The 18,200-nt window shown below is 33.5% G+C and overlaps 1 protein-coding gene and 1 long non-coding RNA gene across 3 annotated transcripts in view; one reads left to right on the top strand and one right to left on the bottom strand.

Moving 5' to 3' along the window:
- Positions 1-18,200, top strand: part of LOC126762209 (uncharacterized) — a 200,662-nt gene that overhangs the window by 2,923 nt on the left and 179,539 nt on the right. The window lies entirely within an intron of this gene.
- LOC126762204 (pH-sensitive chloride channel 2) lies at positions 1,788-15,650 on the bottom strand. The gene is made up of 7 exons (XM_050478771.1): positions 15,386-15,650; positions 4,488-4,615; positions 4,023-4,421; positions 3,789-3,947; positions 3,467-3,622; positions 2,551-2,918; positions 1,788-2,489 (listed from the first exon to the last, which is right to left on the bottom strand). Exons 1-7 carry the CDS (start codon positions 15,463-15,465, stop codon positions 2,217-2,219), a joined length of 1,563 nt encoding a protein of 520 aa, XP_050334728.1. The 5' UTR covers positions 15,466-15,650; the 3' UTR covers positions 1,788-2,216.

Genomic DNA, 18,200 nt, shown 5'->3' with positions numbered 1-18,200 from the left:
ATATATATGTATGTTTGTAAAAAATTAAAACCGCTAAAATGTTAAAATAAATTTATTAATCATAATTTTGAGTGTGTTTTTGTTTATTGAAATAAATAGTTAAAGCACATCTAAAATATTACAAATTTTTCGTCGCTTTTTTGTAGTACATGTCAAAAAAGTTTGCAAATTTTAGCAACACTGTTTCAAAGCAACAAATAAATTATATATGATTTTTATTTCACAGTTTCCAATTCGTTTAACAAATAAAATATATAAATATTAAGTTTAAATTAAAGGTGTTGTAGTTTACTTCGGGTTATATACATATGTGTAGAATTGTTATATTGTGAAAAGTGCTTACGAAAATCCACAAGTGAACTTTTTGTTATTTAATAAAAGTGATTTTGAATTGTTGTGCGCTTACTGGAATTAAAAGTTGTTAGTGAGTATTTTTGAATGATTTCATATATTTATTTAAGAGTATGTGTGCATTTGTCGGTATTATTTACATACATATCACAAATTTCTTTGTTTATAAATTATTTTTTACTGAAAGTGTCTAGTCAAAATTTAGGGTTAGGAATGTGCATTCCATAGTGCAACGGTATTATACAGTTATAAATGTAGCAGTTATAAAGTCATTTACTCAGTATAAGAAATATTTCTTTGATTCAATTGGCTATAATGTTAAAAAATAAGCAACAGCTGCTCCGGATATAAGTTTTGAGAAGCTAGCTAGTAGTTTCCGAGGAGTATATGTATTTGTGTGCCGTATATGTGCGTACCGACATGCATAGATATGTACATATGTACATATGTATATAAAAATGCATGTATTAGGAATTCACTCTCTAAAGCCAACGATAAATTGTGAATGTGATTTGAAAAAATAAAAAAACGGATACCTTGCAATTATATAAGCTATGTAAACTCAAAATCAAATTCATTATTAAAATTCTGATTTAAAATGAAATTTTATGTAACTAAGGGCTGGCTACAATAAATATTCTTTGTGGAACGTTTCAGACTGTTACAATAACAACAAAACAATCAGCAAACATTTAACCAAAAATAACAGCATACATATGTTTATGGTCGTTCGGCGTACATTTTTTGGAATAGAAAAATTATCTATATTTTTAAAACTATTTGAAAAAGCACGTTGTCATCAAATACAAATGATCTTTATTAATTTAATTAAAAATATGCTAAAAAATGAGATTTCCTTCTTATCAGTTAATTAAATTTTTGTAATGTTTGTTGACCGTTTTAAAGAATCGGTGTTCAGAGAAGTGGGTAATAATATTTCCGTATAATTATATATGCATATATGTGTGTATGTGGGTAAAGTACCAGCAGCGAGTCGATAGATTTTCGAAAACAAATTTTATCACGTACTGTGTACCAATTAAAAAATACATTTAACTAATTCTAAACTAATTTTCTATGAAATTTAATAATGATGCCACTATTTTGCCAACAACTTCATGAGCAATTCTTTGACTCATCAAAGTTTGATGTAAACTGAGTTGATAAGGCAGGTGAAGAAATAGTCAAACCTTTGTGATATAAATGAATGAAATACCCATCGGAATGCACGTACTAATATTACAACAAGAACAACAACAAATATTCTTAGAAAACATTTATTTTTCAGATAAAAATGACATGTGTAAAAATTGTAGAATCTTCGTGTTTGGCCTTTTGGCACAATAACGCTCTAGATACATATGCATTTATGTACATATGTTTGTATTTATGTATTTACATACATTTGTATACACATATAAATATAAAGTGGAAGATTTTGTTGAATGCCTTCATGCAATTAAGTACAAATGAATGAAACTTATAAATATATACATACATATGCAACTATGCACATATGTATTTAAGTGTGAATATGTGTGTGTGTTTTAGCTGACTTAGTGACTAGTTTTGCAGGCAAAGGCATAGCTAAATGTTGCATTGGCGAACGTTGGATGAGACCTTATGGACGTTTACATATATAAAGTATATTATCGGTTTATCTACAGAGTTAGTTACATATGTACATATTATATGTATGTATGTATGTACACATACATAATATATAAATACTTGTATTTGCTTATATAAAACGCTAGCTTAAAAATATTATTTGGTATTTATATATGTTATTTGCTAAATAATACTACAATGTTCTTATAAAAATATGCGTGTATGTGTGCGTATGCATGCTCGTTTGGATTGTGTCAAAAGCAGTAGACAAATGTCCAGTAGAGCGCATTGAAGGCCAAAAACATAACCGGAAATAGGAAACGTGAACGCCGATCGATCCACATGGCGATCTCTTGTGGTGTCATTGTTGTAAATGTTGTATGATCAGGATTTGCCTCCTTCTCCTTATCGTTCATGCCGTACGTTCCAGTTTTATCGATATTAATGACATGATCCGTACCGTTGCTATTGCGCTCACTCGTCACGGACGCAGTGTCTGCGCACTCGGTGGTGATAATCGGTAGATTCTGAAAATATGTAATTTTACAGTTACTTTTCAATCGCAACTACTTGGGCGCATTAACTTACATGTACAGTTAGGTAATTGTTGTAACCCGGATTGGAATTACCCTTCAATACGCTTTCCGTGCTGGATGTTATATTATCGAGACTGGAGCAGGAGCGCGTGCGCGACAGATTATTCTTATTTATATCGCGTCTGGTTGGACGCGGTGTTAGTGAGGCCTTCACTATGTATTTACTGTTCACTTTCTTCAATTCAACATTCTCTTTGCGTCGCCAAATCGTATTGACAAAGGCAAATTCCACCAAACTGCCGAAGATGAAGAATGTGCAGCCGAGAAACCAAATTTCAGACACTTTTATGTAACTAACTTTGGGTAAGGTTTTCGTTTGGGATGAGGACAACGTTATGAATGATAACATAGTGCTGGTACCTGCAAGAGAAGAATAGAAAGTGAAAATTTTAAGTTAAAAGTATTTGGTCTGAACCTTAAGTATCACAGTCTAACATTCTTTCCCATGGCTCCTAAATGTAGGCAATATTTTCAGAAACTAGTTTTTGGTGAAAATATTGATTTTATAGGTAATAATATTTGGAGAGCTGTGAATCTTTATATTCAAAGATCAAATTTATTTTCTATGACGCCTAAAGGTAGGCAACAATTTTTTACTAGATTTTCTGTCAAAATATTAATTTTGCTGCTGTCTTGTAACTAAATTTCAATAATTAATAAAAGTTAAAACCGGCTTTAGGTTCTTGGACTAATCTCCATTTCCTAGATTCCTAAATGTAGGCAACATTTGCGAAAATAAATGTCCGGGTAAAATGTATCTGGGCAATATGATATATGAAGAGAATTTTACAGGGTCTGAACCTTTATATTCATAGTTCAACTTTCTTCTCATTGGCGCCTAAAGGTAGGCAACTTTTTTTTAAATTAATTTACGTACAAAATTTATATTAATATTTTGTTTCACTTACCTAACATTATACGAGGAGGAGATTGATCGGCCTGCAACCAAAATGAAACCCACGAAATTGCAACGATCATCATTGAGGGCAAGAAATAGTCCAGCAAATAGAAACCGGTTTCACGGCTAAGATGTACCGTAAAACTGAGAGAACTATAATTGCCAACTGCAAAAATAATAGAGAATAATAATAAAATTACATATGATTACATTGTGATTACATAATGAATATCATAAGCCCCTAACAATCTTATTAAAAATCGGTGTGATTTCAAAGACCCAATAACCCGAATTTAACTGAAGCTTTAAAGACCCAACAAGACTCCACTCACCGAAAGATCCATGTCGCAAATTAATACCATCCGAGTTGACAATCGTTTCATTATACCAAAAGCCTTGCATATTATATTCGGTTAGGTGCATTTCCGGATCGAACGAAATCGGCGAGTAAGGCTCCCATTTGAGCACCATTTCCGTCTTGTTGTACATCCCTGCAAAAATACATATATTTCATTCACATTTACACTCACAAGAAGCTACTCGCTCTCTTTCTCTCTTCAACTTACAACTCTCCAACACGGTTGAACAGAATTGCTCATCGAACGGAAACTTCTTGAAGTTCATGTAACAATAGAGCGTTGCCTGCAAGCGCTGCGAAATGACGACCCGTCCTTCCGGCGATATCGAGGTCAAAACATCCTTCTCATCCGTACCCAAAATGCTGGAGTCACGTTCGTTGGCGAAGAAGATGTGCGGCAGCCACAGGCGTTCGCTCAAATGTTTCTGTCCGATGATGTTGTCGTGTCGCTTCAACTCTTTGTAAGCCAGACGACTGTCGTTGAAGCTTAGCTGCAGCAACGCGTGCATTTTGAATTGCAACAAGTCGGAATTTAGATTTTGCAAAAAGTACACGTAGATGCGCGCCTTAACGGTAACGGGCAAACGTTCACCATTCATGCCATATTCTACAATTAAGTACGAGTATTTATTTATTTGGCAGTTTTTACGAATACTTTTCTTTGAAAACTCACCGATTGGCCGTTCTAGGCGATCATAACGGCATACATGCGTTAACCGCTGGATTAGTTGTGTTTGTTGTAAGTTTGTAGCGTTCGAGATGGGCGGGCAGTCTTCCTCCACTTCGGCAGCTTGCGACGCTCTGGAGAAGGGCAAGAAGGAAAGATATTTTTATTAATTTATTATAAGGGGATCTTGACGATTCAGAGAAGGGATAATGAAGGCTAACAACTTAACTAACAAAGTATTTTGCTCTTTTATATAGCGTTAACGGATCGACTCGGCACATTTTCGCTAATATTTTGGATATGAAACGAGTCATTGCTAGACTCATACCAAAATACCTGAAGCTTTTGCAAAAACGAGTCCAATTGGACGTCAAAATAAAAGCTTAAGAATGTAGTTGAGGACCCTAGATTCATATAACACATCATTACTGGATTCGAGATGTGAGTTTATGAATATGACGTCGAAGCTGTTCAACAATTCAATTTAAGATCTCGACATAAAATGCGCAAAGTCTTTCAATCGGTAGTCTTTCGGTAGTCCGACTTACGGCGAACGGCGCCGAATCGACTCTACACGGTCTTCGTATACCCTCTCAGCTACGGCTGCGATATTTTCATAACTGCGAGCTGTATGTGGTATATTTGATCGACTATTATCCGATAATGAATGCTGGGTCTCAAGATGGGTGATAGTGTTGCGAATAGTACGCTCAGTAGGCCGATTATGTTGACCATAAGTTGAGTGAAGCGCGCGAAATACATTCTTTACAGAACGTGAATTTTCGTAATAAATTTGAACGATTTGTTAACGACGTTCAGGTGTAAGTCTTTCCACGATGAAATGCCAAGTAATACTGACCTAACCTAACATGACAACTTAACACGACTTCCGCGTGATCTGGCAAAAAAAAACCATTGGAAAAATACTTCTTTCTACTTGGATCACACGTTAGAGAAAAGAACATAGTTTTGTAGGAAATTTACTGCTCTATAAAAATGGTCTACTATGATATTTCGATTAAGTTAAGCGTTTACGAGATATTCATCGTCAAACATCAATGCATATTAAGGTGGATCAAAAAAAAAATTTTTTTTTTCATTTGGTACTCTGAAAAATAGGTTCCTAGACACCTCTTAAGAAAGCCTATAAGTTTCATCATTCATAATAATTTTTTTTCATTGAGTTATAAAATTAATAAGAAATAAAAAATTTTTCCAAAAATAGTCAAATTTCAACCGTTAATATCTTTTAAACGGTTGGGTTTACGAAAAAATCATAAGAGACCATATTTTAGAGCATTCAATTTCCTACTAAATCTAATTAACAAGATATTTTTTCAAGTAGTTGGAAGCGAGATATAAATTTTTCTATCTGATAATAAGAAAAAATAGAAAACCGTTAGGCGGAGGACCTTCCCGTTACAATTAAAAACTCATATTTGGAGAGGCTTTCTTAGAGGTGTCTAGGAACCTATTTTTGCGAGTACCAATTGAAAAAAAAATTTTTTTTTTTGAATCACCCTAATGTATATATATACTCTATAGGGCATCCAACGTTGTTTTTTTACTGGGCATTACGAACTTTGTGGCAAACTCAGATACACTGTTCAGTGTGTAAACACGAGAATGCCACAAGTTAGCTACTTCTGCCTTTGCACCGGCAATCCTTTGGCAAGCAACACAACAACAGCTGTTCTCATTCTTATTTCCGTATAGAAAATTAATTTTCTTCAAAGTTTGCACTATTTTGTAATTAAGCACCTTCTTATATAACATACATGTTCATATACATATGTATATGTATGTATGTGTATGTGTGCCTATTCTAATAAAAGTGCCGCCAATGAGTAAACAAACCGCCATAGAATATATGTAAGTATGCAAGTGTATGTGTATGTGTGTGCACAGTTGATTACGAAAGCATTTAAAAACGCTTTAAAAAACTGAATTTTTGTTATTTTTCAAAGAAAACACAATGACAGTAATGAGCTTCGAAAATCCAATAGTAAATAATTGCGGGATGCTTATGCACAAATTAATGGAAAATATTTATACAAAACGTTGTGTTGCATATTGAGCAAACAATGAGCAGCGATAAGTGCTTAGCTGACAAAATATTTCGCTTTTATAACACGCGGCAGCAGAATATAGGGCTATAGCCGAAATAATTAAAAATAATTTTTTTTATTTATTTACTGTTTTTATTTTTCTTTAAATAACTGTGAGTGTAAAACTAAAAATAATTTAAATTGTCCTTTCAGGCAGCGAAGGTTAGCAAAATATTATTTAATTTTCCAGCGGTTGAAAAAACAAGAGGGATTATGCCTTAAAAGTTGCACAAATAATTTTTTATAAGCATTATATTTTTGTTGTTGTTGTTGTTTTTACACTCTTGCAACATGTTGCTGCAGAGTATAATAGTCATAACTAGAATCAGCTGACGGTTGTACGTATCACCAGAAACTAAACGAAATAGATATCGGGTTATATATACTATATATAAATTATCAGGATGACGAGAACAGTTGAAATCTGTCTGTCTGTCCGTCCGTCCGTGCATGCTGTAACTTGAGTATATCTCTTATTGAGATATTTTGATGAAACTTGGTATACAGGCTCCTTAGTACAAAAAAAAATCAAGTTCCTAGATGGGCGTAGACGGATCACTGCCACGCCCACAAATCCCCATCAACCGAGAACCTATAAAATGCCATAACTAAGCACTAAATAAAGATATAGAACTCTAATTTGGCACAGGGGATCGCGGTAGCAAGGGGCACCTCCGGGTAAAAAAAATTTGAAAAAGTGGGCGTGTCCCTCTAACTAGTTTAATGTCTATATCTCTTAAACCACTTAAGCTACAACAACCAAATTCACCTAGCGCAAATATTATAAGAACTCTTACCGACAGTGTAAAAATGGATGAAATGGGATGATAACCCCGCTCACTCCTTATATAACGGAACTCTTTAAAACGCGACACATCGATAAATAAATGCGCCAGAGACATTAAGTTTTACCCCCGATACGGTATAGCAGTGCATCATCGGAGCCGGGGTAAAATTTTAATGATGGGTGTGGCACTGTCCACTTTTAGATGAAATTACATATCTCGAAATCCACTCGACCGATTTCAACCAAAGTTGGCATGTGGCATTCCTCTGACACTTTTATGTTATGGTATGAAAATGAGCGAAATCGGCTTACAGCCACGCTTACTTCCCATATAACACAATTTTAAATTCCAACCGATTCTTTCCTTTCGAGTGTAAAAATCAAAAAGCAATTAATATAACGGGATGCAAATATGTAAGAATAATGTCTTTAGAGCCATCTTATGGCCAAAAATTGCCCAAATCCAACAAAAACTGTTCAAGCCCCGACTGAATATTTTGACAACAGCGGCAATAGTTGACTTTTTACCGAAAATATTGGTCAATGTATAAGATTTATAATTGAAATTTAGAATCCTTTCCTGAGTGGTAGTATGTCTGTATACTACAAATGGATTTGTTTGGGGTCAGTACTTCCCACAAATGTGGGGGCTCATACCTAATTTACAGATTTTCGAACAGCCGTGTGACTTTATACCGCATATATCGACCAATATGTGGGTTATCTTAATAAAATTAAGATAGCGTGTTATAACGGTGCATATTTGTGCTTAGAATGAATAAAATCGGGTGAAAACTCATACTAGACTCCATTTAACTAAATCATGATTTTCGAACATCCGGCTGACTTCACTCCATATGATTGGTTATTGTATGTGAGGTACCTTAATAAAACCCAGAGAATATTTTGGTATGTGGCATGCTAATAGTTAATAGATAAAATCGGGTTGATACTGCTCCAAACCCCATATACTGCATATAATGATGTTCGTTTTTCTAACAAACCTTATGAAGAATATGTCGGTCAGTGTATGAGTTATATAGATTATGTGTATATATAAAATTGCTTGCATTCCGATCCTTTGGTTGACGTTTTACACCTGAAGCTACTTCCCTGGCTTCGATTCCATTCAAGTTTCAGGAGTATGAAATGTTCGGCTGTATCCGAACTTAGCTCTTCCTTACTTGTTTTTCGTTAATTTTATAGAAAATCACGCAAATGGAATTAACTTCACTATCATAATGGACCCATAACGCATTTCGAGAAAATTCATGAATTAAATATTTCTTTGTTGTTGTTTATGTTTTCCAAAACGTGTTTGTTAGTTTGGTCTTCCTCAGCTGTAGACATACTTTCTTCTAGTATTTTACCTCTTTATGATATTTTTAAACTCATCTGAAGTCTACATACATACATATGTACTACCCATTTCTTCAATAAAATGCAAATTCAAGTAATTATGAATATAGGGTATACATACAAGTGCACATATGTGGGTATATCTGTATGTTTGTACGTATGTTTATTTGCTTATTGGCGCGTATTTTTTATTTGCACATTTCAATAAATATTTGCACAGCACGACATTTGTCAACTGAACTCAAACAACGGTAAGTTCGTCACGGTTGATCTCTTTTATATCAGCGAAATTGACACTTCTTATTAACACACCATGCAATTTGCATATGAAAACATTTTCTGGGTAGAACATGTTGTTTACCGTTGCATATTTGCAAAACTTTGCAAGCGAACCCAATAAATGTACGCTTAAGCACATAGAAGTGTGCTCTGAATATTTTAATAGCTCTCTATTATGAGCAAAAGGCAGATTTCGAAAATGCTCCGAATAGTTTCACTTTAACTTTGACTAAGATGTGGTTATTGTGCTTGTTTGGAAAGAAAAAAAATAACAAAATTGTACACAACACGTAACCGGTGCGGACCCGGATTTCTATCCGGCCAAGGAATGTCAACACGGCAGAATTCTGCCGCTCCAACAACAACAACATAAATTTAGTATATTTTAAGGGGCTCACACTTCGATTAATGAGATTATATACTTTTATTTTATATACAAGTGATCCAAGTAGAGGTACTTGTTTATGATAGGAAGTCTTACACCTGAACAACGTTTACAAATCGTTCAACTTTATTACGAAAATTCATGTTCTGTAAGAATGTGTTTCGCGCGCTTCACTCAACTTATGGTCAACATAATCGGCCTACTGAGCGCACTATTCGCAACATCATCACCCATCCTGAGACGGTTATTGTATAATATTCGACCGAATAGACCACGTCCAGCATGCAGTGAAGAACATATAGCAGCCGTAGCTGAGAGTGTACACGAAGACCGTGGAGAGTCTATATGACGTCGTTTGCAGCAACTAGGACTGACTTATGGAATGAGCAAATAATTTCATGTTTTGGGCAGGTCGATTGGCCACCAAGATCGTGTGATGTCACACCGCTAGACTTTTTCTTGTGGCGATATGTAACGTCTAAAGTCTATGCAGACAATCCGTCAACGGTTCAGGCTTAGGGGCAAAACATCACGCATGTCATTAGCCAGTTATCAGTATAAATGCTTGAACGAGTCACCGAGAGTTGAACTCAACGGATGGGCATCCGAGACGTACCCAGGGCCAACATTTGAAAGGAATAGTCTTGAAAAAATAAAAACCAAAGAATTTCCTTTCAAATAATAATAAACATTCCCCATTAAATTTTAAGTCTCTGTATTTTTTCTTTAAGGGGGTACTCTCATGTGAACGCATACATTTTACCATTTTTTAGGAAACTTTTTTATGCGACAACAAAATTCAATCATTTTAATTTTTTAAAAATCGTTAAAAAAAATTAAAATATTTTCGAAAATAAACAATTCTGGTAGGGACGATAACTATAAATGAGTAGAAGAACATATGTAAATTTTAAAGCAATCGGTTGAATACTTTTATTTAGGACCATGACAGTTTCAGAAAATGATGATTCGAGAAAAATGCGTTTAAAGTCATGGCGCCTGGTAGACAGTCACTTACGAAATGTCGGCAACTATGAGCTATGAGAACTTATCAAATACTATGAATTTCGGTCTGAATTCACCTCATGTTTTCAACAGGTTTTACTGTCAAAATATAATAAAAAATTGATTTTTCAAAGTGATTACATGAGAATACCCTCTTAAAAACGTTGAGGACCTCGAAATGGATCGCCCTTTAGAAGGAGCCGCTTCTTTGTTGGAACACTGATATCGGACATATATATAATGTAGCATATTGCTGTTTTACGAACTGAACTCAAAATCGAGAGAAAGATGTACACTTCTATGCTTTAGGAGATGCATCTGTGAAGAGCATTATTCGGCTTTTTTGTAGCCGAAGTTAACGTTTCCTTCTTGTATATCAATAATTTAGTATTGTTAATGATTTCACCAAAAAAAAAACAGAATTCACTTAACTTTTTTTACATTTTTCATTTTTACATCACATAAAAGTTATTTTTTCTTCAAATTATCAAATTTTTAATTAAAAAAGATCCACCGGTTGTGAATAAACCCTATGACTTAACCTAACTATTTATTTTACCGCCTACATGTCTATTTTAGGGATTAACAATCAAAGAGAATGTAATTTTACTTCCAACGTAAGTACACTAGCCAATTGCTGTCACTGCTTCACTACCGCTTTACTCTCACACCCGCCTATACTCTCACAAATTACATTAACAAATATGTGTGATGTAAAATTATCATATCATATCTGAAATCCCTGCACTAATAGCGCTTAATATCCTCATCAATTCTTAGTAATTGCCTTAAGCTTCTTAACATTAGTGCATATTTATACCCATCGCAACAAAAAATTATTAAATAACAACAGTAATTATGTTAAAGATTGTTTGGGGTTTCTATTTATTTTCTTAATTCTTTCGATATATAAGAGTTTCGGTGGTCCTGAGTTAACTCCAATTAGTCGCTTCTTGCAATGAAAACCACAAGGGTTTAAACTGTATGAGTCTACAATTAGCATTCTAATCCATTGAATTGCATCACTGTGACTCTGCATATTTCGAATAACATTTTTGTGTCAGATCTGTCTATTGATCTAATTAGAATAAAATTAACTTTATAAAATTCTTTAGACTACTTTATGATAAAAGATTTTCTGTTTATTGAGAGATAGACCCACCTGGCACCTCTTAGTTAACTTTGAGCACCCAGAAATGTACTCTTGAGGTGATCTGCTGTTGGAAATATGATTTGTATTGCGAAATCTGGAGACCACAAGGTGGATAGGCAACATATTATATATTATTGTAGTCAATGTCCGTTTTGACAAATTTCCACTTGACAATTTTTGAATATTGATGTCCTGTCATTGCTATAGTGCCAACAAAAGGACAAAAAAATATTCAAATCTGCCAGATTGAACCGAAAAACAATACGTATTAGGATTCATTACTATCCATACTTGGACGGCTTGGGCTTGTATTTTCTAACGCCAGAACAAGGCGCGATGTTCTCAAATCTTCGAATCAAATATCTCATTAAAGTCATTAAATATGTAGATTTCTATATTTTGTTGGAATTTTTAACGTTTCTATAGTTTGTTCTATCCTCAGCAACCAATTTCAAGCCTTAAGTACTGACCACAAGCAATTCTTACAAACTATTAGTTGGACAACTAAGTTCCTGCTGTTTTTCAATAGATGGCTCCAGCAGTTAGCGGTGATCGATTTTTATATACCCAAAACGTGATAAATTTAACTCAGACCTTTGAAAAAGAAACTGCGTTTCCACATTAGTGTCTTCGTTCATTGCTCCGATTTTTTGCTAAATATTCATGATTTGCGGAGAGTGTGGATTTCCTGTTTTTAGTCAAAGAAATCGGTGACTGAAGCGTATCGGAAACTCCAAAAAGTTTACGGAGATGCTGCCCAAGTCTAATAAAATGCGTTATTGGTTTCGTTGCTCGCTTCAAAGATGGCGATTTCGATATTAATGACCGTCCGCGTGAAGGAAGGAGACGGTGAATTGGAGACGATGAGAATCCATATCAAATGGATGAAGAGCTTGCTTCAGTATTGACAGTTAACCGCCAAGCAATTTCAAAGCGACTACATGCGCCAAAAATGATTAAAAGCAAAAAAACTTATTTTGCTGCATTACAGCGCTTGGCCTCACGTTTCCAAACCCGGTAAAACCTACCTGAAAACGCTAACATGGCAATTCCTACCTCATCCAGATATTGCACTGTCCGATTACACTGGGGAACACAATTTTTGTTGACTTCGATTTAATACTTGTTTTTGAGTCACTTTTGGCCTCTGAATCCAAAAATAACCTCGTTTTTTGTCTAGCACATCAACTTTTTAAGCTACAGAATACCCTCTTTCTCCCAATAGTCATATAAAATATCCTTACGAAACAAAGTAAAGATGAAAAATTATACTGAATATACTGTTCACAAATGGTAATTTAATTTGAACAAATGCTATTAAATCACATTTTTTTGTAAAACGCAATTGTCATTGTAGAATGGATAACATGGTTTTCTCAAACCCGGACATCAATATTACGGTAAAAATTTTCTCTTATAACTCTTTCTGGAGTGTTCAGTTTGTGGACAACCTCGCTTGATGCTCCAACGATAGTCAGCCATCATGTGCTTATCCCATCTTCCCTGATACCGAGCCTCCATGGTTTGCAGGTCTTGGTGGAAACGCTCTCCCTGCTCATCACTGACTGAATGTTCATCTTTAACGAGTTGCCGAATCTGTGGACCATTAAATACACCAGCCTTTATCTTTTCAAACTGAAACTGAACTTGCTCGTATGGGAAGAAGAGAATGACGCCGTAGGTCACCAACGACAGGTTCATACATGTCCCAACTACCGTCTAGACGATTGTCGTCACAAGCATGAACCTGCTGCTATTCTCCTACAGCGATATTCACTTATTCCAAATAAAAAAAATTAAACTTCCGTCTATAGAAGAGCGTACCCCGTTTTATGATCTATGCAGCACACTGCAGGAAGTGGTCTCATTACTATAAGCTGTAGCAAAAAAACTTGACGTGATAGAAGAAAACTGACTTCGGATTTGAATTTAACATGCCTAAATAACTCCAAAACAGCTGTAAAATCGAAAGCAACAAAAATTTTGTTTCACATTGTTCCCCAGTGTTATTAGTTACTTGTTTCGTTCGATGATACGTGATCTGAGTCAGAAGCAGTTCCACTTACAAGACGACATCGAAAAATGTCTTGGTTCTTAGATAGCATCACAATATAAACAGTTTACAGTAATAGTATTCGAGGTTTAGGAAAGTTTTTGACGCTTGTAATCGACCAGAACTAGTGTCAATAAAGACCGCAAGTAGTTTTGAAGAATTCAGCTGTCTTCATTATATTTGACCTGGTAAAGTACCGTCCGTTTCGGCTGCATATATCTGACTGGCTTCATAGAATTAGTGGATCACTTTTATTGTTTTTATTATTAGCATAAAATTTTTTATAAGGTATTTATGTATATAGTTATATACATAAATGCTTTGTTATCAGCGGATTTCCTACTAAAAGTAAAATCAATCAATGATTAATTGATATTATTAGAGAAGTTATGCGCTTAGAAATCACATGTTGCTACTCTTTGGAACAATCACATTGAAGGCATTAAAATTTTAAGGTCGCAATGCTAAGTAAATTATATGCGCTTAAGTGGAAATCTCATCAACTTTAAGATAACTGCTATCATATACTCTTAGAATTATTAAATAGTTATCATTGTCATAGTAGTTAAAGTTAAAGCAGTGAGCGCATTCTGTTGAGTTCAAACTATAAAACAGTATTGATTTTCAATTGAATATACCATAAATAGTGCACAAAATTTTAACACAATACCAATTTTTAATAAACAAGTTGGCTGCAAAAGTTTTGCAAAACTTTTTTTCCAACAATTATTTTAGCCCCATCAGCCTTTGCGGTGCCTTGAGGATTACTTTAGCACATAAATCGTTCAACTCCCGTCTCTAATACAATTTAATGCACAAAAAGGTTCATACACACTACACTTGCACTTTAACATTTTGATAAATTAATTTATTACGCGCAAATACAACACCCACCACGCGCTATTTGACCGAATACAAGTTCCAATAACGAAAAATACAAGTTTTATGCGCGCACAAAAAAAAAATCAGAAACATAAATAAGGAACATGTGTGTAAAAATTGCATTTTACAACTTCACTTAACGCATTTTTGACGCACTTTCAATTTTTTTCGCCGTCGCAAGCGTTTATTTGAGGTTAACTCGACCTTCAATTAACGAGTAGCGGCGTCTCGCTAATGTTTGTTGGTACACGCCAGTGCGTATGAGTGACAATTTGCCGCTAGTACAAGCTTTCAATAGAGATTTCATTATCAATTTACATGTAAGCATGTGTGTACATATAAGTACCGGTTTCTAACGCAGTCAGCATGTTAGCAGACAACAGAAAAAGTACAAAAAATTAAACAAAAACAAAAACATGTTACATGAGTTCACACAGTCAGCTGAGTAAATACATACATTACTGTTTGTGCACCTATATTTTTATTGTTTCTATTTTCTATTTATTTTTGCTGTTCTATATTTTTTTTTTGTTTTTTTTTTTACTTTTCTATATTTTCTTTTGTTTTTGCGCAAACGCATTCGTTTTAGCAAATATAAAATAGCAACGCGTCACAAATTCTAGTTCAAGGCGCTGCGAATCTCGTTAGCAGCATACGGACGTAACATTATCGGTAATTAGGCGTGTTTTGTCAAACTAAACAAAAGTTGCTTGCAATATTTTTAAATGCACTCAAAAGTATTTTCGAAAAAAAAAAAACAAAAAATAAACCGTAAACAATTTCGATAAAACAGTAACATGAAAAATAGGAAAACAAATTCGGAGACAACGCTTATTACTTTATGAGTAATTTTTACGTAGAAACAAGCGTTCACGCTTTGCAGATAAACTTACGTTGACGATAGCTGTGTGGTGGTGAAAATAAAGCTGAGCAGCAGCACTTTGGTCACGATGTGAAAGTGTATATTCCGCATGTTGTGTGTGTTTGTTGTTGTTGCTTTGTTGAAGTTTTTCAATTAAATTTTTTCTAAAAATTTTTACTTGTTGTTGTTACTTTGCTGAACTTTTTCGATTAAAATTTTCTACAATTTATTTTTGTTGTTGCTTTGCTTAATTTTTTCAACGAAATTTTTTCTACTAATTTTTTTAAACTGTTATTATTTTGTTTTACTTTTTTTAATTAAGTTTTTAAATTTAATTTTAAAAGTTACATTTAATTTTGAATTTTTTTATGTTTTTGAAAACTAATTTTTTAAAATAAATTTTGTTTATTAATTTAAACAATTTTATACTATTTTTTGTTTGTTGTTGTTGCTTTTTTCAAGTAATTTTTTTAAATTTTTTTATTATTTTTGTTAATTAATTTAACAGTTACAATTAAGTTTCGAACTTTTTTGTGTGTTTGAAAAGTGTTTTTTTATTTTTTTTAAATTTATAGGTTTTATTAATTACTACTAGAAATTTTTTAATTTATGTACTTAATTTCTTTAACTATTTTTTATTTATTTTTTTATAAATTTGGTTATTTTTTTTTTAATTTCGTTGTTTGATTGACTGTATTAATTGGAAAAGTAATCTTTTTCTAATTATTCGTAAATTTTTCAATAATTTTTATTATTTAATTAATTTTTTAATTTTCTTATGTTTTTGAAAACTAATTCTTTTTTAAGTTATTAAATTAATTTTGTTTATTAATTTTAATAATTACAATTTAATTTTATTTTTTAATTTCTTTAATCTTTTTTATTTTTTTATTTAATTTGGCTAACAATTCTTTTTTAATCTTTCGCTGTTTTAATGTCGGTGTTTAATGGAAAGGTAATATTTTTTAATTATTTGCAAATTTTTCAATAATTTTCCTGTTTATTTATTGTTCTTACTATTTTTTAATTATTGTTACCTTTAATTAATAACATATTTTCCAATTTTTAATCAATTAGTTTTTTGTTTATTAAATTTTGTTTTTTTAGTTTATTTATATATGTATATATTTTTTATTTTTTAATAAATTATTTTTTTTAAATATTTTTTCATCAAAATATTATAGTTTTTAAATATTTTAAATGCACTAAACAATTTTGCAAAATTTTCGCCGCCGTTTTTTTCCACGCCTCCGACCTAACGTTTTCAACGCTTATTACGTTTCAAGTTCAATACCTCACTTATGCTTTGAACAGGTGTAAAATATGTTTATTTGTATATGTCGTTTTTTTAGCAAAAAAAATCCATCAATTAGAAACACTTCTGCTTGCGTGTATATGTATGTGTGTTTGACCGGCTCACGCACAATAATCGAATTGCAGCAGCAATCGATTCGCCTCAGCAATAGCTAGCAATTGCAGCCGCTATGCTAACGGACAAACTCACTGCCGAAACGATCGAGTTTTGAGTTGTTTAATTTTCGTATTTTCGAGTTGAGCAACGCGTGCGCCCGTTTTCGAGTTCACTCGTGTGTTTGTGCCGCAACCGCTACTTTTTAACGTCTTTTCGCTACGGTAACCGACTTCTATTTGAACTGGAGCGTTGCTTGGTAGCGCTTGAAATACCGATCTACCGAATAGCAATGTTGGTAGCATGAAATAATATTAAAAAAACAAAACAAATACAAGCAATGATCACACACTGAGACACGTACGTGTATATGTCGCACTCCATATTGCTGTATTTACCGTTTTTTTATTGTTTTAAGATACTCTCACTTACTGATAAGGTGGCAGATACCATACATTGTACTCGTATATTTGTATGTGTGTATGTAGGTATGTACTTAGGTGCTCAAGTGCAGGTGTGAGACGATGTTCTCAGATATATTTCTTTCATGATGCGACTTGACGTATGTATGTATATACCTTTTACGACATGCGGTAGGAAATGTCGGAGATCTAGTTAAGTTTATGAAAAATTCTTTCTCTTTTTACTTCACACTTTTCCCTTAATAGTTCAGAAAAATATACATGTGTTTGCGGATCTCTAAACTGAAAACATTCAAAATCAAATCTCCTCGACAGATATTACCGAGCCTTGGAGTATATTTCCCGCATAAAAGCATCTCTCATAAATAATATCTATTGGTAAATTTGAAGCGGTTGGCATAATAGTTAAAAGGCACACCGTATTTCAAATTAAAACAATATGCTCAATTCAAAAATGGGGTGTCTTGAAAAGTAGTTAGGCAGAGCAAACTTAAAAGCATTGCGAATTCGTGTTGGCCAGAATTGACTGATATTAAAATCGCTGTATTCAAAGACTTATATGAGTACACTAGTAAGTTAAATGTTTTCGTTCTGGTATATAATACAATATTTCCTATAATATTGTTGTTGTTGTACTGATTATCTACACCCGGTTTACTTGGCTAGGCAACAGTTAGTTGTTATCGAAATCATCTAGTCGGAGAATCACAAAACATGCAGTTTTGTTGGGTTTGGACCATTGAAGTGTTAGATGAGTGGGATTCAACTCGAGATCTTCGTCTACAATGGGTGGTGGCAAGTAGGACATTCACCAAAAGGAAGTCGTTGAAGACGTTAATACTAAAATTAATACACAGTGAACGATGTTCAGTGCTTATCGTAAGTCCACTACGTCCATAATCTGATATGAATGATCAATTGATGCTCCTGGGATGCCACCCCGCTCTAAGCAGAGTGATTTATACGAAAGTATCCTAACAGAAACGGCTTGGAGAGAATTTCTAGATTAATCCTGT

Source organism: Bactrocera neohumeralis, chromosome 6, assembly GCF_024586455.1.
Source record: "Bactrocera neohumeralis isolate Rockhampton chromosome 6, APGP_CSIRO_Bneo_wtdbg2-racon-allhic-juicebox.fasta_v2, whole genome shotgun sequence".
NCBI classification, from domain to species: Eukaryota; Metazoa; Arthropoda; class Insecta; order Diptera; family Tephritidae; genus Bactrocera; species Bactrocera neohumeralis.
Note: the sequence above shows the minus strand (reverse complement) of the source record. Positions and strands in the feature narration are given on the sequence as shown.